Below are 24,793 nucleotides of genomic sequence, written 5' to 3'. Positions count from 1 at the left end.
CTTCTGGGATAGGGAGGTTGTACCACTGATCAAAGCGTCATTCATCTGGGTACAGTAAATGCAGAAATGTTAACCCTGTGTATGCACCCACTGATCCATTTTGCAGCCATTCATCATCTGATCTTGCGTCTCCACAGGTAAGGGTGGGGGTCATTCAGTACAGCTCCACTCCGCAGGTAGAACTCCGACTTGACTCGGGGTTCACTAAGGAAGATGTCAAGGAGAAGATCAAGTCTGTTGTGTTTAGGTAGGTTCCATTTATGTACTAAATATTTATAGCAGTGTTTCCCAACCAGGGTGCCACCAGCTGTTGCAAAACTACAACTCCCAGCATGCCCAGACAGCCGAAGGCTGTCTGTGCATGCTGGGAGTTGTAGTTTTGCAACTACTGGTTGGGAAGCGCTGCTTTATAGTATAAAAAAATGTGGGAGAATTACTGCCTGGTATTTTAGTCACAAGTCTTAGCGTATGTTCACACTATGGACTGTGAACGTAATCTCCGCGAGCAGAATTCCGCGAGCGGAGATTCCATTCTGGCGTCTGCAGCTGCAATACTTCGGTGGTAGGACCGCGCAGCACTGTGCCGTCACCATTGACGGCTATGCAGTGTTCGCGGACTACCGCGCAAAGAATGAACATGTTCTTTCTTTGCGCGGAACAATTTAATCGGGCGGAATTGTCCGCCGCAGAAAATCCGCAGTGTGAACGGGTCTCGCGGAAAACCCATTCACACTGATGTTTATGTTCACAGCACGTAATTCCGTTCGCGGAATTCCGCTCATGGAATTCTGCGGGAATTACGTAGTGTGAACATACCTTTAAACGCTACTTATTCTTTCCATGCTTTACACTGCAGCTGGGCTTGCTAAGAGTTTACATTCTTAAAGGGGTACTCCCTTGGAAAACTTTATTTTTATTTTTTTAACTTAACTGGTGCCAAAAAGTTAAACAGATTTGAAAATTACTTCTATTAAAAAATATTCATCCTTCCAGTACTTATCAGCTGCTGTATGCTCCACAACACCTCTATCCATTTCAGGAACTGTCCGGAGCAGGAAATATTTGCTATGGAGATTTGCTCGTACTCTGGACAGTTCCTGACATGGACAGAGGTGTTGGACAGAAAGGAAATTCAAAAAGGAAAGAACTTCCTGTGTAGTATACAGCAGCTGATAAGTACTGGAGGGATTAAAGGGGTTATCCAAGAAAGAAACTTTATACATAGATATATCAACAGTCTCCAGAAAGTTAAACAGATTTGTAAATGACTTCTATTTTAAAATCTTAATCCTTTCAGTACTTATGAGCTGCTGAAGTTGAGTTGTTCTTTTCTGTCTGAAAACGGGAACCGCCTAGTTTAGAAGCAAATCCCCATAGCAAACCTCTTCTACTCTGTGCAGTTTCCGAGACAAGCAGAGATGTCAGCAGAGAGTACTGTTGTCAGACAGAAAAGAACAACTCAACTTCAGCAGCTGATAATTATTGGAAGGATTAAGATTTTTTAATAGAAGTAATTTACAAATTTGTTTAACTTTCTGGAGCCAGTTGATGTATAAAAAAAAAAAAGTTTTTTCCTGGATAACCCCTTTAAGATTTTTTTTATATAGAAGTAATTTACAAATCTGTTTAACTTTTTGGCACCAATTGATTTAAAAAAAAAAAAATAGTTTTCCACCGGAGTACCCCTTTAAAGACATCTGCCTAAAGTTATGTATACAAAAGAAAGAACCTTGCAACAGGGAAAGTTGAGATGGAGAGGTCACAAAAGATTTCAAGGGAATGTTTGGCTGCTAGTTGTCACCCAGCTTTCCCGGGCTCCTAGTTGTACTCCTGTATTGCTGCAAATGTATGTGCATTTTCCTCAACGTTTATTAGGAAAGCTGGGTGGCAACACTTGTGCAGGTCTTCGTGGCAGCCCAATTTTTTTTATTTTTTCACCAGAAACTGTTTGAGACTAAGACTTTTGCGGTGTTTTTTGCACTTTTCTTCCTAGAGGGGGCAGCACCGAGACCGGTCTGGCCCTCAAATATGTTTTGCGGAAAGGTTTTCCAGGAGGTCGCAACTCTTCTGTACCCAAAATTGTGATCCTCCTCTCGGATGGGAAATCCCAGGGGAACCCCGCAGTCCCGGCTCTGCAGATCAAGGAACAAGGGGTGGAGGTGTTTGCAGTTGGTGTAAAGTTTCCGAGGTAAGAGAAGGATTTCTATATGTATCTACGTCGCTGTATACTGCCATGTTCCGCCATATTGTAACTGGTCGTCTTACTGTTTACCCGCAGATGGTCGCAGCTCCATTCCCTCTGCAGTGATCCACCCTCTCGGCACGTCTTCTTTGCAGAACATGTGGATGACGCGGTGAATGGTTTGGGCAGCGCACTGACTAACTCATCGCTGTGCAGCGCCGTCCCAGCAGGTAGGATATCGCTCTGCGCTGTGTTCTCTGCTGCTCCCTAATCATCTAATTACTCCAGGTAGTTTACACCAGAGCTGCACTCACCATTTTGCTGTTTAGTCATCTTTTATATAATTATCTTGTTACATCATCTCTTCCATTCTAGTAACATCCAGAGCAGCATTTACACTTCAGCTTTTACATTGTGACACTGCTCTGTATTCTATGCCTGCTCCCTAATCGTTCAAAGTGCAAACCTAAGTACTTCAGGTATTTTACTCCAGAGCTGCACTCACAATTCTGCTATTAAAACTAATTTTTGCTATTGCGCTCCTTATGGTAAATAAAAAATCTTTCTAATGTTCTTTTGTTTAAAAAAAATAAGTTTTCTATATTTTATGTGTGTTTAAAAAGCTGCCACTAGGTGTCACCCTACTTGTCCAGAGCACATTTCCCCCCCATCTCTTACACAGACTTTGGACTCCTGCTGGCCTGGCAGAAGTCCAAAATCAGCAAATGCTGAGGGGGGGGGGGTGCTGCCTTAGCCAATCATAGCTCATCTCACACTGAACTGCTCTGGGCTGTGTGTAGCAGAGTGAGGGAGGAAGTTCTCCCCTGTATGGCTTCAGATGATGTCACACCTGCTGGGGAACGCCCCTTCCCAGTCTGGGAATCTGACTGAGACTGAGCAGAAAATACAGAACAATATCAAGGAAGAAAACTAAATAATAATAAAAATAAAGGCAGGGGGGGATGGTTTATCATGATGGGGCAGTGACCTGAGGGGGGTTATAAAATGTAACAAGATCATGAGGACTGTTCTAGTAACATCTAGGGCAGTATTCACTATTCTGCTGTTACATCATCACTTCTATTCTAGTATCATCCAGAGCAGCATTCACAATTCATCTGTTACATTGTGTCACTGAGCTGTATATAAGTGTAGACCGAGTTACTTCAGGTATTTTACTCCAGAGCTGCACTCACAATTTATCTGTTACATAGTGTCACTGAGCTGTATATAAGTGTAGACCGAGTTACTTCAGGTATTTTACTCCAGAGCTGCACTCACAATTTATCTGTTACATAGTGTCACTGAGCTGTATATAAGTGTAGACCGAGTTACTTCAGGTATTTTACTCCAGAGCTGCACTCACAATTTATCTGTTACATAGTGTCACTGAGCTGTATATAAGTGTAGACCGAGTTACTTCAGGTATTTTACTCCAGAGCTGCACTCACAATTCTGCTATTAAATTGTATTTCTACTCCAGTTACTTTCAGAGCCGCATTTACTATTCTGCTGTTACATTATTTAATCTATTTTTGTTACATACAGAGCAGCATTTACTATTCTGCTGTTACATTATCTCTTCTATTCTTGTTACATACAGAGCTGCATTTACTATTCTGCTGTTACATTATCTCTTCTATTCTTGTTACATACAGAGCAGCATTTACTATTCTGCTGTTACATTATCTCTTCTATTCTTGTTACATACAGAGCAGCATTTACAATTCAGCCAATACATAATTATGTCTTATACTCCAGCTACACGCAAAGCAATATTCTCAGTCCTGCTGGTAGAACAAATCTTATATTCCAATTAGAGATGAGCGAACTTACAGTAAATTCGATTCGTCACGAACTTCTCGGCTCGGCGGTTGCTGGCTTTTCCTGCATAAATTAATTCAGCTTTCCGGTGCTCCGGTGGGCAGGAAAAGGGGGATACAGTCCTAGGAAAGAGTCTTCTAGGACTGTATCTACCTTTTCCAGCCCACGGGAGCACCTGAAAGCTGAACTAATTTATGCAGGAAAAGCCATCAACTGCCGAGCCGAGAAGTTTGTGACGAATCGAATTTACTGTAAGTTCGCTCATCTCTAATTGGAATATAAGATTTGTTCTATCAGCAGGACTGAGAATATTGCTTTGCATGTAGCTGGAGTATAAGACATAATTATGTATTGGCTGCATTCACTATTCTGCTGTTACATAATCTCTTCTATTCTAGTAATATCCAGAGCTGCGTTCAAAATTCTGTTATTACATCATCTCTTCTATTGTAATAACATCCAGGGCTGCACTCACAATTCTGCTGTTTACTCCATTTCTTCTATTCTAGTAACATCCTGAGCTGTACTCACAATTCTGCTGTTACATCATCTCTATTCTAGTAAACTACAGAGCTGCACTCACAATTCTGCTGTTACATCATCTCTATTCTAGTAAACTACAGAGCGGCACTCACAATTCTGCTGTTACATCATCTCTATTCTAGTAAACTACAGAGCGGCACTCACAATTCTGCTGTTACATCATCTCTATTCTAGTAAACTACAGAGCTGCACTCACAATTCTGCTGTTACATCATCTCTATTCTAGTAAACTACAGAGCTGCACTCACAATTCTGCTGTTACATCATCTCTATTCTAGTAAACTACAGAGCGGCACTCACAATTCTGCTGTTACATCATCTCTATTCTAGTAAACTACAGAGCTGCACTCACAATTCTGCTGTTACATCATCTCTATTCTAGTAAACTACAGAGCAGCACTCACAATTCTGCTGTTACATCATCACTATTCTATTAAATTATAAAGCTGCACTCACATTTCTGCAGTTACATTGTGTCTTATACTCCAGCTACACGCAAAGCAATATTCTCAGTCCTGCTGGTAGAACAAATCTTATATAAAATTCAGAGCTGCATTCATAATTCTGCTTTTACATCATGTCTTGGACCTGGGGCCCCAATTCCCTCCTTTGCTCTGGGGCCCCATGATTCACCCCTGAATCTTTCAGCGCCTGGTGTGGACAATACAACCTCATGCACCAAAGCAGAGGAGACTCTGTACAGCAGTGTTTTCCAACCAGTGTGCCTCCAGCAGTTGCAAAACTACAACTCCCAGCATGCCCGGACAGCCGTTGGCTGTCCGGGCATGCTGGGAGTTGTAGTTTTGCAACAGCTGGAGGCTCACTGGCTTGAAAACACTGATATACCAAATTAAAAGGAAATAAATAAAATATGATGAGCAGAGTTATGAGCGCAGCTCTGGAGGTAATGGTGGGATTATGATCTTGTGTTTTCAGGCTGCACAGTCCAGTCGTTCCCATGTGAGCGGAAAACCCTGGAAACCGTGAAGGAGCTGAGCGGGAACTACGTGTGCTGGAGAGGAGGGTCTGGCCCCCGTAATGTGTTTGCAGGACACTGCCCCTTCTACAGGTTAGTCAGTGACTAATTCATATCTGCCCGACTGTCTCCAATAGACAGTAAGTGGAGCAGCAATGTTCAGTGAATTTGCAGCACCTGCTGTATTCGTTCCCTGTCTGCTGCTCTGCCTGTGGCATTGCTCAGCACAAGGCAGCATGCTGTAACCACACTTTATTGGGACATTAAAGATATATATATATGTCTACATTACTGGGAGATTGGGATGTAGCTGTAGGGGTGGTCAGAGGTGATGACATTACTATGGGTGGGGCTAGAGCTCAGAGATGAGATTAAGCCACGCCTCCTGAGACTTCAGAAGATGATGCGTCGTCTCAAGAGAGGGAGGAGACATGAGGCTGCCGAAATAACACCAAGGTGACAATGACAGGACTACACAACTTTCTGTCAGGAGAGTAGGAGGAGTAAAGGAACTACTGAGACAACACCTCACTGGCAATGAGAGGACTACACAACTTCCTGTCGGGAGTGAGGGAGGAGCCAGGAAGCTGCTGAGATAACACCTCACTGACGAAGAGAATATTACATAACTTCCTGTCAGGAGGGAGGGAGAAGCCAGGAAGCCACTGAGACAACACCAAACAAACAAGAGGACTACACAACTTCCTGTTAGGAGAGAGGGAGGAGCTAGGGAGTTGCTGAGACAACACTACACTGACAATGAGAGGACTACACAACTTCCTGTTAGGAGAGAGGGAGGAGTCAGGGAGCTGCTGAGACAACCCTACACTGACAATGAGAGGACTACACAACTTTTTGTTAGTGGTGAATCACACAAAAACACGCTGAATCCTGTTATTTGCGATAAGACTATAACTTACTAATATAGTATTATCTAAATACCATTCCCTGATTCAAGTAGTTAAAGGGGTATTCCCGCATCAAAAACAATTAACTTTTTAGGGGATAACTGGAAAAAAATTCTAGTTTTGGGTTCTATGTTATTACTTTCCTTGTGCTGTATAAATAGTATTCTATAAATGTATTCTCTGGGTACTTAGAATTGCAGCAATTGATATCACATATATATAATTTTTTTGTCTTTTATGCTTAACTACCGTACTTACCAGACACCGGTCAGTGCATGTACATCAGTAATACAGGTAAAGAGTACAGAACATGTAATACCTCCCTGTACTGTAGGAGGCGCTACCAGACACCAGGCAGTGCAAACACTTCAGTAATACAGGTAAAGAGTACAGAACATGTAATACCTCCCTGTACTGTAGGGCATGCTACCAGACACCAGTCAGTGCATGCACTTCAGTAATACAGGTAAAGAGTACAGAACATGTAATACCTCCCTGTACTGTAGGGGGCGCTACCAGACACCAGTCAGTGCATACACTTCAGTAATACAGGTAAAGAGTACAGAACATGTAATACCTCCCTGTACTGTAGGGGGTGCTACCAGACACCAGTCAGTGCATACACTTCAGTAATACAGGTAAAGAGTACAGAACATGTAATACCTCCCTGTACTGTAGGAGGCGCTACCAGACACCAGTCAGTGCATACACTTCAGTAATACAGGTAAAGAGTACAGAACATGTAATACCTCCCTGTACTGTAGGGGGCGCTACCAGACACCAGTCAGTGCATACACTTCAGTAATACAGGTAAAGAGTACAGAACATGTAATACCTCCCTGTACTGTAGGGGGTGCTACCAGACACCAGTCAGTGCATACACTTCAGTAATACAGGTAAAGAGTACAGAACATGTAATACCTCCCTGTACTGTAGGAGGCGCTACCAGACACCAGTCAGTGCATACACTTCAGTAATACAGGTAAAGAGTACAGAACATGTAATACCTCCCTGTACTGTAGGGGGTGCTACCAGACACCAGTCAGTGCATGCACTTCAGTAATACACGTGTTTTACCAGTGAATGCCCATTCTGATTGGTCAGATCTTCCGGCCATTGACATGTTTCGCAGATCTGGACTGTCATTGTATGTTAAGTCTGGTTTCAAGTTACAATGGTCCAGAAAAGAGCATTGTATTGTAAGTTGAGGGATCACTGTATGTATATTATTGACCGCTGCATATTATATGGAATCCGTCATTTCTCTTTTTGCCAACAGCTGGAAGCGTTTCTTCAGCAGACAGGAGGCGCTGTGCCCCCGAGCCGTGTGTCCAGGTAATCTCTAAACTTATAGGAAATCCCAGAGTATTTCACTTTAAAGGGGTACTCAGGTGGGGAAAAAAATAAAGTCAACTAGTGCTAAAAAGTTAAACAGATTTGTAAATTACTTCTGTATAAAAATCTTAATCCTTCCAGTACTTATCAGCTGCTGTATGCTCCACATGAAGTTGTGTAGTTCTTTCCAGTCTGACCACAGTGCTCTCTGCTGACACCTCTGTCCATGTGAGGAGTTGTCCAGAGTACAAGCAAATCCCCATAGCAAACCTATCCTGCTCTGGACAGTTCCGAACATGAACAGACGTGGCAGCAGAGAGCACTGTGGCCAGACTGGAGCATACAGTAGCTGATAAGTACTGGAAGGATTAAGATTTTTACATAGAAGTAATTTACAAATCTGTTTAACTTTCTGGCACCAGTTGATCGGAAAACATTTGAAATCTGCCACGCCCCCATTTAGGGGGTGTGACGTGATGTCACGAGGGTGGCGTGGTCAACCCCCGCAGCCCGCACCCAACGTTCGGAACTAAATGTTGTGTTAGGGTCATTGACATTGACTTTCAGCACCTCTAAAAACCTTCCACTAGAACAGTGTTTTCCAAACAGGCTGGCTCCAGAAAGTTAAACAGATTTGTAAATTACTTTGATTAAAAAAATCTTAATCCTTCCAATAATTATCAGCTGCTGAAGTTGAGTTGTTGTTTTCTGTCTGACAACAGTGCTCTCTGCTGACACCTCTGTCTGTCTCGGGAACTGCACAGAGTAGAAGAGGCTTGCTTTGGGGATTTGCCTCTACTCTGAACAGTTCCCGAGACAGGTGTCATCAGAGAGCACTTAGACAGAAAAGAAAACTCAACTTCAGCAGCTCATAAGTACTGAAAGGATTAAGATTTTTTAATAGAAGTCATTTACAAATCTGTTTAACGCTCTGGAACCAGTTGAGATTTATATATATAATTTGTGTGTGTGTTTTTTTTCTGGATAACCCCTTTAAAACTGTGCAGGTTAAGAGGCAAATTTAGTATCCGAACGGTGTTCTAATGAAGCAGAGCTGCAGTGAAAAGCATGAGGGTCTAAGGCATTAAAGGGGTACTCCGGTGGAAAACTTTTATTTTTATTTTTTAAATCAACTGGTGCCAGAAAGTTAAACAGCTTTGCAAATTACTTCTATTAAAAAATATTAATCCTTCCAGTACTTAATAGCTGCTGAATACTAAAGAGGAAATTCTTTTCTTTTTGGAACACAGAGCTCTCTCCTGACATCATGAGCACAGTGCTCTCTGCTGACATCTCTGTCCATTTTACGAACTGTCCAGAGTAGGAGAAAATCCCCATAGAAAACATATGCTGCTCTGGACAGTTCCTAAAATGGACAGAGATGTCAGCAGAGAGCACTGTGGTCATGATGTCAGCAGAGAGCTCTGTCTTCCAAAAAGAAAATAATTTCCTCTGTAGTATTCAGAAGCTAATAAGTACTGTAGGGATTAAGATTTTTTAATAGAAGTAATTTACAAATCTGTTTAACTTTCTGGCACCAGTTGATTTAAAAAAAAAAAAAAAAAAAAAAAAAGTTTTCCACCAGAGTACCCCTTTAAGGCATAAACTAAACTACAGAGATAATGTGAATGAGCTTTACTGGAGGGAGAATGACACTTGTTTCTCTTTAGACCCCTGTGACTCTCAGCCCTGTAAGAACGGGGGCACCTGCGTCCCCGACGACATGGACAAGTATCGCTGCCTGTGTCCTGCCGGATTTGCCGGGGATTCTGAATGTTGTACGTGACGCCATCCTCCTGTGTGATCTCCTACAATACTATTACATATTGTTACAAAGTAGCAACGGGACGAAAATGACAAAGCTCTGCAACAAAGAGACTTTGTTTCAATTGTGTGTGGGCAAGATCTCTGCTGGCTGTCAGTGAATGTACATATGTATTCACTGCTGAAGCGCGACGTATTCCTCACATTGTTTAGGATTTGTTTCTATTGTATCTATCTATCTGATAGATAGGAACTCTATCTGTATACTGCTGCTATGGGAATAGGATATATAGTAGTTATACACCTCCCCTCCAGCTCTATATCTGTATACTGCTGCTATGGGAATAGGATATATAGTAGTTATACACCTCCCCTCCAGCTCTATATCTGTATACTGCTGCTATGGGAATAGGATATATAGTAGTTATACACCTCCCCTCCAGCTCTATCTGTATACTGCTGCTATCTCTATAGGATCAGGATATATAGTAGTTATACACCTCCCCTCCAGCTCTATCTGTATATTGCTGCTGCTATCTCAATGGGATCTGGATATATAGTAGTTATACACCTCCCCTCCAGCTCTATCTGTATACTGCTTCTATCTCTATAGGATCAGGATATATAATAGTTATACACCTCCCCTCCAGCTCTATCTGTATACTGCTGCTGCTGCTATCTCTATAGGATCAGGATATATAGTAGTTATACACCTCCCCTCCAGCTCTATCTGTATATTGCTGCTGCTATCTCTATGGGATCTGGATATATAGTAGTTATACACCTCCCCTCCAGCTCTATCTGTATACTGCTGCTATCTCTATAGGATCAGGATATATAGTAGTTATACACCTCCCCTCCAGCTCTATCTGTATACTGCTGCTGCTTTCTCTATGGGATCTGGATATATAGTAGTTATACACCTCTCCAGCTCTATCTGTATACTGCTGCTACTATCTCTATTGGATCTGGATATATAGTAGTTATACACCTCCCCTCCAGCTCTTTCTGTATACTGCTGCTGCTATCTTTATGGGATGAGGATATATAGTATTTATACACCTCCCCTCCAGCTCCATCTGTATACTGCTGCTATCTTTATGGGTTCAGAATATATAGTATTTATACACCTCCCCTCCAGCTCCATCTGTATACTGCTGCTTTTATCTTTATGGGATCAGGATATATAGTAGTTAAACACCTCTCCTCCAGCTCTATCTGTATACTGCTTCTATCTCTATGGGATCAGGATATATAGTAGTTATATACCTCCCCTCCTGCTCCATCTGTATACTGCTGCTGTTATCTCTATGGGATCAGGATATATAGCATTTTTGCAAAAAAAAATCTGTTTTTGTTTGTCACGCCCCCTCAATGCTAGTCTATCGGAGGGGGCATGACGGATGCCACGCCCCTCCCATAGACTTGCATTGAGGGGGCGTGGCCATGATGTCACAAGCGGGTGCGACCGTGACCTCACGATCCTCCCACGCTGAACCTAAACGAACGGCGGGTGCAGCAGCCGAGATCGCGGGGGTCCCCAATGGCAGGAGCTCTTCGATCCGACATCTTACCCCCTATCCTTTGGCTAGGGGATAAGATGTCTAGGGGCAGAGTACCCCTTTAATTATTCATGTATTTCTGGCATTGTATTTTTTATGTTCTTTTCCTTTCAGCTCCTAACCTGAACCTGGAGTGTAACATCGACCTCCTCTTCCTGCTGGACAGCTCGTCCTCCTCCTCCCTGGAGACCTTCATGCAGCACAAGTCGTTCCTGAAGCGTTTCCTCCAGGGGGCGCTGTCCGATGACTCCCCGGTCAATGTGGGGGTCGCCCAGTACAGCACCGAGGTCCAGATGGTGGTGAAGATCAATGAATACGAGAACGTGGGCGAATTGATCAGATACGTGGACGGCATGAGGTTCATGGGCGGAGGCCTCTACACTGGGAAAGCCCTGCGGTACGTCACGCAGCACGGATTCAAGAGCACCCCGACCTTCTCTGACGTCCGCGACGACCTCCCTCGTGTGGTGGTGTTACTGACCGGCTCCACGTCTCAGGACCCGGTGAAAGAACCGGCCCAGTACGCTCGGGACCACGAGGTATTTCTGATCGGGGTATCAAATGACTCCACCAAGGAGGAGATGATGGAGATTGTAGGGAACCCCCACAATGTGATCGGCTACTCCAGCCCCCCACATCTCTTCAACCAGCTGCCCCAACTCCAGAAGAGGATCTGCAGCGTGGACATCCAAGGTGAGAGCGACCACGGCCGGGGGCAGGATACAGACGGAACGAGAGCAGAGTCATATGGCACCGGAGCATGTACTCCATCATGTCTTATCCTCCAGTCACCTCCAGAGCTGCACTCACTATTCTGCTATTACATCAGGTCTTATCCTCCAGTCACCTCCAGAGCTGCACTCACTATTCTGCTATTACATCTTGTCTTATCCTCCAGTCACCTCCAGAGCTGCACTCACTATTCTGCTATTACATCATGTCTTATCCTCCAGTCACCTCCAGAGCTGCACTCACTATTCTGCTGTCACATCAGGTCTTATCCTCCAGTCACCTCCAGAGCTGCACTCACTTTTCTGCTATTACATCATGTCTTATCCTCCAGTCACCTCCAGAGCTGCACTCACTATTCTGCTGTTATATCATGTCTTATCCTCAAGTCATCTCCAGAGCTTCACTCACTATTCTGCTGTTACATCAGGTCTTATCCTCCAGTCACCTCCAGAGCTGCACTCACTATTCTGCTGTCACATCAGGTCTTATCCTCAAGTCACCTCCAGAGCTGCACTCACTATTCTGCTGTTACATCATGCCTTATCCTCCAGTCACCTCCAGAGCTGCACTCACTATTCTGCTGTCACATCAGGTCTTATCCTCAAGTCACCTCCAGAGCTGCACTCACTATTCTGCTGTTACATCATGCCTTATCCTCCAGTCACCTCCAGAGCTGCACTCACTATTCTGCTGTTACATCATGTCTTATCCTCCAGTCACCTCCAGAGCTGCACTCACTATTCTGCTGTTACATCAGGTCTTATCCTCAAGTCACCTCCAGAGCTGCACTCACTATTCTGCTGTTACATCATGTCTTATCCTCCAGTCACCTCCAGAGCTGCACTCACTATTAGCTGTTATATCATGTCTTATCCTCCAGTCACCTCCAGAGCTGCACTCACTATTCTGCTGTTATATCATGTCTTATCCTCCAGTCACCTCCAGAGCTGCACTCACTATTCTGCTGTTATATCATGTCTTATCCTCCAGTCACCTCCAGAGCTGCACTCACTATTCTGCTGTTACATCATGTCTTATCCTCCAGTCACCTCCAGAGCTGCACTCACTGTTCTGCTGTTCCATCATGCCTTATCCTCAAGTCACCTCCATAGCTGCACTCACTATTCTGCTGTTACATCATGTCTTATCCTCCAGTCACCTCCAGAGCTACACTCACTATTCTGCTGTTACATCATGTCTTATCCTCCAGTCACCGCCAAAGCTACACTCACTATTTTTCTGTTACATCATGTCTTATACTCCATTCACCTCCAGAGCTGCACTCACCGTTCTGCTGTTGCATCATGCCTTATCCTCCAGTCACCTCCAGAGCTGCACTCATTATTCTGCTATTACATCATGTCTTATCCTCCAGTCACCTCCAGAGCTGCACTCAATGTTCTGCTGTTACATCATGTCTTATCCTCCAGTCACCTCCAGAGCTGCACTCACTGTTCTGCTGTTACATCATGTCTTATCCTCCAGTCACCTCCAGAGCTGCACTCACTATTCTGCTGTTACATCATGTCTTATCCTCCAGTCACCTCCAGAGCTGCACTCACTCTTCTGCTTTTACATCATGCCTTATCCTCCAGTCACCTCCAGAGCTGCACTCACTATTCTGCTGTTACATCATGTCTTATCCTCCAGTCACCTCCAGAGCTGCACTCACTATTCTGCTGTTACATCATGTCTTATCCTCCAGTCACCTCCAGAGCTGCACTCACTATTCTGCTGTTACATCATGTCTTATCCTCCAGTCACCTCCAGAGCTACACTCACTATTCTGCTGTTACATCATGTCTTATCCTCCAGTCACCTCCAGAGCTGCACTCACTATTCTGCTGTTACATCATGTCTTATCCTCCAGTCACCTCCAGAGCTACACTCACTATTCTGCTGTTACATCATGTCTTATCCTCCAGTCACCTCCAGAGCTACAGTCACTATTCTGCTGTTACATCATGTCTTATCCTCCAGTCACCTCCAGAGCTACAGTCACTATTCTGCTGTTACATCATGTCTTATCCTCCAGTCACCTCCAGAGCTGCACTCACTATTCTGCTGTTACATCATGTCTTATCCTCCAGTCACCTCCAGAGCTGCACTCACTATTCTGCTGTTACATCATGTCTTATCCTCCAGTCACCTCCAGAGCTGCACTCACTATTAGCTGTTACATCATACCTTATACTCCAGAGCTGCATTTACAATTCTGTCTTTGTCCTGTAGTTCATACACCCTACAGTCTGTTATGTGACAGCCGAGCACTGACCGTGTCATTGTCACCTGAGCTCCCACAATGCATTACTTTTTGGTAACACCAAACCAGCAGAATAGTGACTGTAGATTTGGAGGATAAGACATAATATAACAGCAGAATAGTGACTGCAGCTCTATAGGTGACTGGAGGATAACACATGATGTAACAGCAGACTTGAGTGCAGCTCTGGAGGTGACTGGAGTATAAGACCTAATGTAAGGGCAGAATAGTGAGTGCAGCTTTGAAGGTGACTGGGGTATAAGGCATGATGTAACAGCAAAATAGTGCAGCTCTGAAGGATAAGACATGATGTAACAGCAGAACAGTGAGTGCAGCTCTGGAGGTGACTGGTGGATAAGACATGATGTAACAGCAGAATATTGAGTGCAGTTCTGGATGTGACTGGGGTATAAGATGTGATGTAACAACAGAATAGTGAGTGCAGCTCTGGAGGTGACTGGGGTATAAGACATGATGTAACAGCAGAATAGTGAGTGCAGCTCTGGATTTGAAAGGTCTATAAGACGTGATGTAACAGCAGAATAGTGAGTGCAGCTCTGGATGTGACTGGTGTATAAGACGTGATGTAACAGCAGAATAGTCAGTGCAGCTCTGGATGTGACTGGTGTATAAGACGTGATGTAACAGCAGAATAGTGAGTGCAGCTCTGGATGTGACTGGTGTATAAGACGTGATGTAACAGCAGAATAGTGAGTGCAGCTCTGGATGTGACTTGTGTATAAGACGTGATGTAACAGCAGAATAGTGAGTGCAGCTCTGGATGTGACTGGTGTATGAGACGTGATGTAACAGCAGAATAGTGAGTGTAGCTCTGGATGTGTCTGGTGTATAAGACGTGATGTAACAGCAGAATAGTGAGTGCAGCTCTGGATGTGACTGGTGTATAAGACATGATGTAACAGCAGAATAGTGAGTGCAGCTCTGGATGTGACTGGTGTATAAGACATGATGTAACAGCAGAATAGTGAGTGCAGCTCTGGAGGTGACTGGTGTATAAGACGTGATGTAACAGCAGAATAGTGAGTGCAGCTCTGGAAGTGACTGGTGTATAAGACGTGATGTAACAGCAGAATAGTGAGTGCAGCTCTGGAGGTGACTGGTGTATAAGACGTGATGTAACAGCAGAATAGTGAGTGCAGCTCTGGAGGTGACTGGTGTATAAGACGTGATGTAACAGCAGAATAGTGAGTGCAGCTCTGGAGGTGACTGGTGTATAAGACGTGATGTAACAGCAGAATAGTGAGTGCAGCTCTGGAGGTGACTGGTGTATAAGACGTGATGTAACAGCAGAATAGTGAGTGCAGCTCTGGATGTGACTGGTGTATGAGACGTGATGTAACAGCAGAATAGTGAGTGCAGCTCTGGATGTGTCTGGTGTATAAGACATGATATAACAGCAGAATAGTGAGTGCAGCTCTGGATGTGACTGGTGTATAAGACATGATATAACAGCAGAATAGTGAGTGCAGCTCTGGATGTGTCTGGTGTATAAGACGTGATGTAACTTAGATCAGAACAAGATCAGTAAAGCAAAGTAGTTGAAGACTCTTATAAAGAAAACTGGAGTTCCCCTTTAAACCTGTGGCTGTATTAACCCTTTTATTTCCCACAGGTTGTCAGGCGCAGCCCTTGGACCTGGTCCTAGTGATGGACGCCTCGTCCGCCGTTGGTCCTGAGAACTTCCTCCGGGTGCTGAACTTCCTGACCATGGTCTCCCTCCAGTTTGACATTAACCGCGATGTCACCCAGGTGGCTCTGGTCACGTATGGCAGTCAGCCGCTGACCGTTTTCGGACTTGACGCCCACGAGACCAGTTCCAGCCTCCTTCACGCCATCAACCGGGTGCAGTACCGCGGGGGCCCACCCTCCACTGGAGGCGCTCTCCTTCATGTCTACAACGAGGTGATGACTATCCAGAAAGGGGCTCGTCCCGGGGTGAAGAAGGCGGTGGTCCTGGTGACCGATGGCCGCGGCTCTGAGGACGCTGCCGTCCCCGCCCAGAAACTGCGGGATAATGGAATCTCCGTCTTCGCTGTGGGAATCGGGAAAATCCATAGGAGCCTATTACTGCGCATCGCCGGATCGGAGAACTACCTCACCCACGTGCCCAACCACGACGCCCTGAGCCAGTACGAAGACGCCGTGGTCCAGAGCGTGTGCGAAGGTGAGAGGGACGCTTCTTGTGGATCTACAGCTGTTGCAAAACTACAACTCCCAGCATGCCCGGACAGCCGAAGGCTGTCCGGGCATGCTGGGAGTTGTAGTTGTGCAACATCTGATGGTCCACGGATTGGAGACCACTGATGTAGACATCACTTTTTGTGACGGAGGTCGTTGACCCATGGGCTCCTGAGACACCAAAAGTGTACCGTGCAGACTACTGCACCCGGAGACCTTGTAGTGCTTGGTTAATGTATCTAAGCCTTACCTGTGGGATACTGTCTGCTGAGCCACTGATTCTGATCCTATCATGTGTGTGATTGTCTAACAAGCTGCTGTATCTAATCCTGCCATGTGTGATACTGTCTGCTGTATCTAATCCTGCCATGTGTGATACTGTCTGCTAATCTGCTGTATCTAATCCTGCCATGTGTGATACTGTCTGCTAATCTGCTGTATCTAATCCTGCCATATGTGATAATGTCTGATGTATCTAATCCTGCCATGTGTGATACTGTCTGCTAATCTGCTGTATCTAATCCTGCCATATGTGATACTGTCTGCTAATCTGCTGTATCTAATCCTGCCATGTGTGATACTGTCTGCTGTATCCAATCTTGCCATGTGTGATACTGTCTGCTGTATCTAATCCTGTTAGATATGATGCTGACCACTGAGCTGCAGAATCTAATGCTCTTATGTGTGATACTGTCTGCTAATCTGCTGTATCTAATCCTGCCATGTGTGATACTGTCTGCTAATCTGCTGTATCTAATCCTGCCATGTGTAATACTGTCTGCTAATCTGCTGTATCTAATCCTGCCATGTGTGATACTGTCTGCTAATCTGCTGTATCTAATCCTGCCATGTGTGATACTGTCTGCTAATCTGCTGTATCTAATCCTGCCATGTGTGATACTGTCTGCTAATCTGCTGTATCTAATCCTGCCATGTGTGATACTGTATGCTAATCTGCTGTATCCAATCCTGCCATATGTGATACTGTCTGCTAATCTGCTGGATCTAATCCTATCATGTGTGATACTGTTTGCTAATCTGCTTTATCTAATCCTGCCATATGTGATACTGTATGCTAATCTGCTGTATCTAATCCTGCCATGTGTGATACTGTCTGCTGAATCTAATCCTGCCATGGTGATACTTTCTGCTGAGCTGCAAAATGTAATCCTGCCATGTGTGATACTGGCTGCTGTACCTAATCCTGCCATGTGTGATACTGTCTGCTGTACCTAATCCTGCCATGTGTGATACTGTCTGCTGTACCTAATCCTGCCATGTGTGATACTGTCTGCTGTATCTAATCCTGTTATATATGATGCTGTCCACTGAGCTGCAGAATCTTATGCTATTGTGTGTGATACTGTTTGCTAATCTGTTGTATCTAATCCTGCCATGTGTGATACTGTCTGCTAATCTGCTGTATCTAATCCTGCCATGTGTGATACTGTCTGCTAATCTGCTGTATCTAATCCTGCCATGTGTGATACTGTCTGCTAATCTGCTTTATCTAATCCTGCCATGTGTGATACTGTCTGCTAATCTGCTGTATCTAATCCTTCCATGTGTGATACTGTTGTCTGATCTGCTGTATCTAATTCTGCCTTGTGTGATACTGTTTTCTTGCTACTTGAGGTGATGGTGTGTATGTAGTACTGGTGGGGGGATGTGACTAACGTAGAGTTTAGTCAGTGACAGTATTATTCTTTTAACACACACGTTTGTCACCATACACGATTTTATTCTTGGATAAGTAATAAAAGTTAAGTTTTATAGGGAAGGTTTAAGAAGGGGTTTTAGTGCCCTGGGGTTTTGTAAATTATTCGGATTGAAATTCCTGCCTCCCCTTCATTTTGGGGTTTTTGTGATTTAAAGTAGAGTTTGTTACGCCAGGGTAGTGTTAACCTCCACACTCCAAGGATGGTAGCTTCCTGGGCCAAATGACCACAGATGCAGGGTTACGGAAACTACTAAATTTTACTCACTGGAGAATGCTTTAGGGATCACTGTTGCTTCTAGACACTATGGGACTTGTAGTACTCACTGGCTGACTAGCTTCTTACCTGCTAAGATTTACTTTAGACTGATCGGAACTTGACTGCTTTCTTGTATAAGACTTTGGAGCTGACTCTGCTCTTCACTTAGGATTCCTGTATTAGGGCTTACCGCCAGAAATGGACCTATTTGGACCAGAGTTGCCTTAGGCTTTCTGTCTCCGGTTGTCATTTTGGAACTTGACATGCCTGATCGGCAGGATTTTCTAAAGGCTGCTGTCGCTTAGGAACAGATTAGTGTTGCAACTTGACCTACTGGGCCTGTCCTTATGTGGTGAGCTACAGGTCCACACAGAGGCCTGAAGGTGACCACTACTCTCCTCTCAACACTGACTCCAGACTGACTAGCTTCTCCCAGTCTAGCCCTGATTTGGCTGAAGCAAACATGTGATCACCTGAGCATCCTCCTACCCAAACAAATTTACCCCTTAGGACATTGACATTACATTTTACAGTGAAATAGATTACACATATATAAACCTGAGTAATGGGCCCGCGGCAAACACGTTAGGTGACAGCCACCTGACAGGTCAGGAAGACTGGTGTGTTGCGCACTGGGACACCACATGCTGAGCTGCAGAATCTAATGCTATCGTGTGTGATACTGTCAGCTGAGTTGCTGTATCTAATCTTATCGTGTGTGATACTGTCTGTCAAAATACTGTATTTATGGACCAGGCCAATTTTATTTTAGCATTTTCGTTTTTTCCACCTCTAAAAATCGTAACTCTTTTATATTTTCATCCACAGACTAGTATGAGGGCTTGTTTTTTGCGTGACCAGTTGTCCTGCGTAATGAAATCACTAATTTTACCATAAAATGTATGGCGCAACCAAAAAAATACTATTTGTGTGGGTAAATGGGTAAATTAAAAAGAAAAGCGCAGTTTTGCAAATTTTGGAAGGTTTTGTTTTCACGCCGTACAATTTATGGTAAAAATTACGTGTTCTTTATTCTGGGGGTCGATACGATTAAAATGATACCCATTATTACATACTTTTCTATTACTGTTGCGCCTAATAAAAATCGCAAACTTTTTAACCAAATTAGTATGTTTAAAATCCTTCTATTTTGACGACCAATAACTTTTTCATTTTTCCGTATAAGCGGCGGTATGAGGGCTAATTTTTTGCGCCATGATCTGTACTTTTTATTGATACCATATTTGTGGTTATAAAATGTACATTTTTTTTTATCATTATATTTTTTTTATAAAATGTGGCAAAAAAGTAGCAATTTTTCCCCTTTTTTTTAAATTTTTTTTTTTACGTTCACTGTTCACCATATATTTTAATAGTTCGGACATTTACGCACACGGCGATACCCAATATGTGTATTAATTTTTTTTTTTTAACACTTTATGGGGGTAAAATGGGAAAAAGGACATTTTAAATTTTTATTGGGGGAGGGGATTTTTCACATTTTTTTTTTTTTTTTTACTTTTCTTTCTACACTTTAATAGTCCTCATAGGGGACTATCTATAGCAATCGTTTGATTGCTAATACTGATCAGTGCTATGTATAGGACATAGCACTGATCAGTAGTATCCGTGATCGTCTACTCAACCTCAGACCAGAGCAGGAGACCCCGGGAGATGATCAGATCGCCCGCAGCGCTTCCCCGGGGATCCGATCATCCAGCATGGCGGCTGGAGGTCCCCTCACCTGGCTCCGGCCGCCATGCTGGATGATCAGATCCCCGCGGCAGCGCTGCGGGCGATCTGATCATCCATTGAAAGTGACCGCACTGCCGCAAATGCCGTGATCTGTATTGATTACGGCATCTGAGGGGTTAAGGGCGGACATCCGCGCGATAGAGAAAAGTGCTCGCAGTCAAGGCGTCGCGTAAATGTACGTCATGGTGCTTTAAGTACCACGTCCTCATGACATACATTTACGTCCATTGTTAAGGGGTTAAGCATATCGTGCAGTGTTTCCCAACCAGGGTGCCTCCAGCTGTTGCGAAACTACAACTCCCAGCATGCCCGGACAGCCTTTGGCTGTCCGGGCATGCTGAGAGTTGTAGTTTCGCAACAGCTGGAGGTACCCTGGTTGGGAAACACTGATCTAATGTGTAATGCTGTCTACTAAACTGCAGAATCTAATCCTATTGTGTGTGTGGTACGGTCTGCCCGATAGCAACCAATCAGATTGCTTCTTTTCATTTTGATCATGCCTCATGTTTGATACCGTCTGCGGAGTCGTTGTACCTATGTTCATTATTTTTTTAGAAGCGAAGAACAAAGTGGACCTGTGTAAGCCGAACCCCTGTATGAACGGTGGGGTGTGCGTCCTGGGGCCGGGCAGCTACCGCTGTGAGTGCGACGGATGGGACGGACCGCACTGCGAGACCCGTAAGTATCAGCGCTTCTGTGACAGCGTCCCTGATTTACTAAGAGCGTTGCGTAGGTCTCTTTGTGGGTTTTAAAGGGGTACTCCGCTGCTCAGTGTTAGGAATAAACAGTTCGGAACACTGGAGCCGGGACTCCATAGCCCCGCCCCTTCATGATGTCACTCCCTGCCCCCCTCAATGCAAGTCTATGGGAGGGGGCGTGACAGCCGTCACGCCCCCTCCCATAGACTTGCATTGAGGGGGTGGGGCGTGACGTTATGAGGGGGCGGGGCTATGACGTCACAAGCTCCTGGCGTCGGCTCCAGCGTTTGGCAAATGCTGAGCAGTGGAGTACCCCTTTAATTCCCAGGGCTGTGGAGTCAGTAGATAAATTTTCCGACTCTGTATTAATATGGCAACATACCTGTCATTACCACAGGACTACTGGCTGGGAAGCCAACAGTCTACTGTATTGGACAGTTTAAAGGGGTACTCCATTACCTTGCTGTTGGAGCTCCGCTCCCCAGCGTCCGGAAGTTATTGTTCCGGAAGCTGTGTGCGGGCTTCCGTGTTCGGGGCCGCCCCTCGTGACGTCACGCCCGCCCGCCCCCTCAGCGAAAGTCTATGGGAAGGGGCCACGACGGCTGTCACGCCCCCTTCCCATAGACTTTCGTTGAGGGGGCGGGCGTGACATCACTAGGGGGCGGGCGTGACGTCACGAGGGGCGACCCTGAACACGGAAGCCCACACACAAAGCGTCCGGAACAATAAACTTCCGGACGCTGGGGAGCAGAGCTTCCGACACAGGGCAGCGGAGTACCCCTTTAATTATAACTTTTTGTGAATTGTGGCATTTAAACTTGCTTTTTTTTTTTTTTTATTCCAATCTAAATTTAGTCGGAGTCAGAGTCGGTACATTGTTTGCCGACTCCAGGTACCCAAAATTTCATCTGACTCCGACTCCACAGCCCTGTTAATTCCATAAAAAAAAAATTCCACGGTATTTACTAAGGTTTCCCTACATTTTGCACTTTTCCCTACATTTTGCTTTTTTTTACACCTGTTCTGATCTGTCGGGTTTTCCTCAGCTCAAATCCACCACATTTTATGTGGAAACCTTAGTAAATATGTTGTTTTTTTGTGAAAATGTCGGGAACACGCCCCTTTTTCCCATGACGGCCACGCCCCTTTTTTTTGGGGGGGGGGGGGTTCTTAGTCAAATGGAAAGTTAGGTTATTTTTCAATTTTGGCGCACATTCTGGTGCAGACAGAATTTCTGGCACACAAAGCGACAAAACATGTAAATGAGGGCCAATGGGGGAGATTTATAAAAAGGTTGCCCAGTTGCCCATAGCAACCAATCAGATCGCTGCTTTCATTTTAAACAAGGCCTCTGCAAAATGAAAGCAGCGATCTGATTGGTTGCTATGGGCAACTCTGCAGCTTTTCCTTTGCACAGGTTTTGATAAATCTCCCCCCGATGTGTCAGTGGGACTGTACCATGTGCTGCGGGGGTCCTCCTCCCCGGGTGAGCTGGTGCTTACCATTATCCGTTCACCCCCTCATTGCGCCATTGTGGCCCCTGCAGGGGATTTTTTTCCCTCATGTTCTTGTCTTGTAAGGACATTAGGGGAGAGTTACCAAAACCTGTATAGAGGGAAAGTGGTGCATATCGCTTCTTTCATTTTTAAACGCCCTCTGAATAGGGTCGCCACCTTTCTTGCAAAAAATAAAAATACCAGCCTTGCTAATTTGCATAATTAATTATATATGCGTGACATCACAGGATACACATATGTGGGGGAAATTTTGTCCTATTCTGATCCCTATAACTTTTTTTTATTCCTCCTTATACGGGGCCTGGATGAGGGTCATTTTTTCGCCCTGATCTGTAGTTTTAAGCAGTAACATTTTTGTTTTGATGGGACTTTATCGCTTTATTAAATTAAATTCGGGAGTTGCAGTTAAAAACTACAACTCCCAGCATGCCCTGATACAGCCTGTGGCTCAACAGATGCCCCAAACGAAAACTACAACTCCCAGCATGTTGGACTATATAGTAGTATATAGTATAGGTCAGTGTTTCCCAACCAGAGGTGCCTCCAGCTGTTGCAAAACTACAACTCCCAGCATGTTGGACTATATAGTAGTATATAGTATGGGTCAGTGTTTCCCAACCAGGGGTGCCTCCAGCTGTTACAAAACTACAACTCCCGGCATGTTGGACTATATAGTAGTATACAGTATCGGTCAGTGTTTCCAAACCAGGAGTGCCTCCAGCTGTTGCAAAACTACAACTCCCACCATGTTGGACTATATAGTAGTATATAGTATAGGTCAGTGTTTCCAAACCAGGAGTGCCTCCAGCTGTTGCAAAACTACAACTCCCGGCATGTTGGACTATATAGTAGTATACAGTATCGGTCAGTGTTTCCAAACCAGGAGTGCCTCCAGCTGTTGCAAAACTACAACTCCCATCATGTTGGACTATATAGTAGTATATAGTATAGGCCAGTGTTTCCCAACCAGGGTGCCTCCAGCTGTTGCAAAACTACAACTCCCACCATGTTGGACTATATAGTAGTATATAGGATAGGTCAGTGTTTCCCAACCAGGGGTGCCTCCAGCTGTTGCAAAACTACAACTCCCACCATGTTGGACTATATAGTAGTATATAGGATAGGTCAGTGTTTCCCAACCAGGGGTGCCTCCAGCTGTTGCAAAACTACAACTTCCAGCATGTTGGACTATATAGTAGTATATAGCATAGGTCAGTGTTTCCCAACCAGGGGTGCCTCCAGCTGTTGCAAAACTACAACTCCCAGCATGTTGGACTATATAGTAGTATATAGCATAGGTCAGTGTTTCCCAACCAGGGGTGCCTCCAGCTGTTTCAAAACTACAACTCCCAGCATGGTGGACTATATAGTAGTATATAGTTATAGGTCAGTGTTTCCCAACCAGGAGTGCCTCCAGCTGTTGCATAATTACAACTCTCAGCATGTTGGTCTATATAGTAGTATATAGTATAGGTCAGCGTTTCCCAACCAGGCGTGTCTCCAGCTGTTGCAAAACTACAACTCCCAGCATGCCTGGACAGCCAACGGCTGTCCAGGCATGCTGGGAGTTGTAGTTTTGCAACAGCTGGAGGCACTCTGGTTGGGAAACACTGGTATAGGTTATGGTGCAACATTCCGGGAGTTGGAGGATTGGTTGGATAAATATTGGCCAATGCATTACCTGTATTTGTAATATAAAAATACCGGCAGGGTGGCCAAAATACCCGAAAATGAAAGGAGCGATCTGATTGGTTGCTATGGGCAACTGGGTAACTTTTCTGCACAGGTATTGATAAATCTCCCCCATTGTCTCCATCTTATTTACAGGGATCCTCAGAGGAGACGCTCATTGGCCCCTGGGATTACAAAGACGAAGGCCGCGACACTCACTTGGGTCACATGGGCGCGCCCCGGCGTTATCCAGCCGCAGGTCCTCTCCGCAGACGCCGTAACCTCCGTGTACAGAGGGTGAAGCGCAGAGCTGACACTGCTTCATCCATCCAGCTGACAGGTACTGAGAATCACCCACCGGGGTAACGCTGCCCTGTGGGCACCAGGGGGCGACAGATCAGAACCTCACCTGATGATACATTGTAACCACACTGGAATTCCTATGATCTGGGACCTTATGATCCAGAACGTTTGTGATCTGACTACTAATCTCTGAATATCGCACGGTTCTGGTTCTGGGGTGGGCGGCCATATTGGTTCTCACCTTTAAATTTGCTTTATCTAGGATGAGTTCCCAGGTGACCACCGATAGAACCGCAACAGGACAGAAAAACATTAATTATGGCAGAAATATACAGAGATAATACATATTTCTGTGGAACAGTCTGCTGGCCGTGCTTTACTCCTCTCCCCTCCGGAGCTGTATTCACAATTCTGTGTAGAGATGAAAATACACTAAATTGTGAAGAGCGAAGCAGCCGCGGCAATAAAGAGGTGCGAAGCTCTGCAGCATGAGAGCAAAGATACAGCAGAATAGTGAGTGCAGCTCTGGAGATGACTGGAGGAAAAGACATGATGTAACAGCAGAATAGTGAGTGCAGATCTGGA

General features: G+C 44.8%; 1 protein-coding gene across 5 annotated transcripts in view; it reads left to right on the top strand.

The window, feature by feature from the left end:
• The window catches only part of VWA2 (von Willebrand factor A domain containing 2), a 55,362-nt gene extending 30,788 nt beyond the window's left edge, over positions 1–24,574 (top strand). For 4 of the 5 annotated variants that reach the window (XM_056530152.1, XM_056530153.1, XM_056530154.1 and 1 more), the window contains 10 exons: positions 138–247; positions 1,994–2,188; positions 2,279–2,412; positions 5,486–5,618; positions 7,713–7,768; positions 9,439–9,546; positions 11,209–11,787; positions 15,723–16,274; positions 20,575–20,697; positions 24,062–24,201. In XM_056530152.1, coding sequence (XP_056386127.1) covers positions 138–247; positions 1,994–2,188; positions 2,279–2,412; positions 5,486–5,618; positions 7,713–7,768; positions 9,439–9,546; positions 11,209–11,787; positions 15,723–16,274; positions 20,575–20,697; positions 24,062–24,186 — 2,115 coding nt within the window. In that variant the 3' untranslated portion in view covers positions 24,187–24,201. Of the gene's footprint in view, positions 1–137; positions 248–1,993; positions 2,189–2,278; positions 2,413–5,485; positions 5,619–7,712; positions 7,769–9,438; positions 9,547–11,208; positions 11,788–15,722; positions 16,275–20,574; positions 20,698–24,061; positions 24,246–24,470 lie in introns of those variants that run through there. The other variant, XR_008846269.1, reaches the window with a different exon arrangement.
• The last annotated feature ends 219 nt before the right edge of the window (positions 24,575–24,793 follow it).

Source organism: Hyla sarda, chromosome 7 (genome assembly GCF_029499605.1).
Source record: "Hyla sarda isolate aHylSar1 chromosome 7, aHylSar1.hap1, whole genome shotgun sequence".
NCBI classification, from domain to species: domain Eukaryota; kingdom Metazoa; phylum Chordata; class Amphibia; order Anura; family Hylidae; genus Hyla; species Hyla sarda.
The sequence above is the reverse complement of the archived record's forward strand: the minus strand, read 5'-3'. Positions and strand labels throughout refer to the sequence as shown.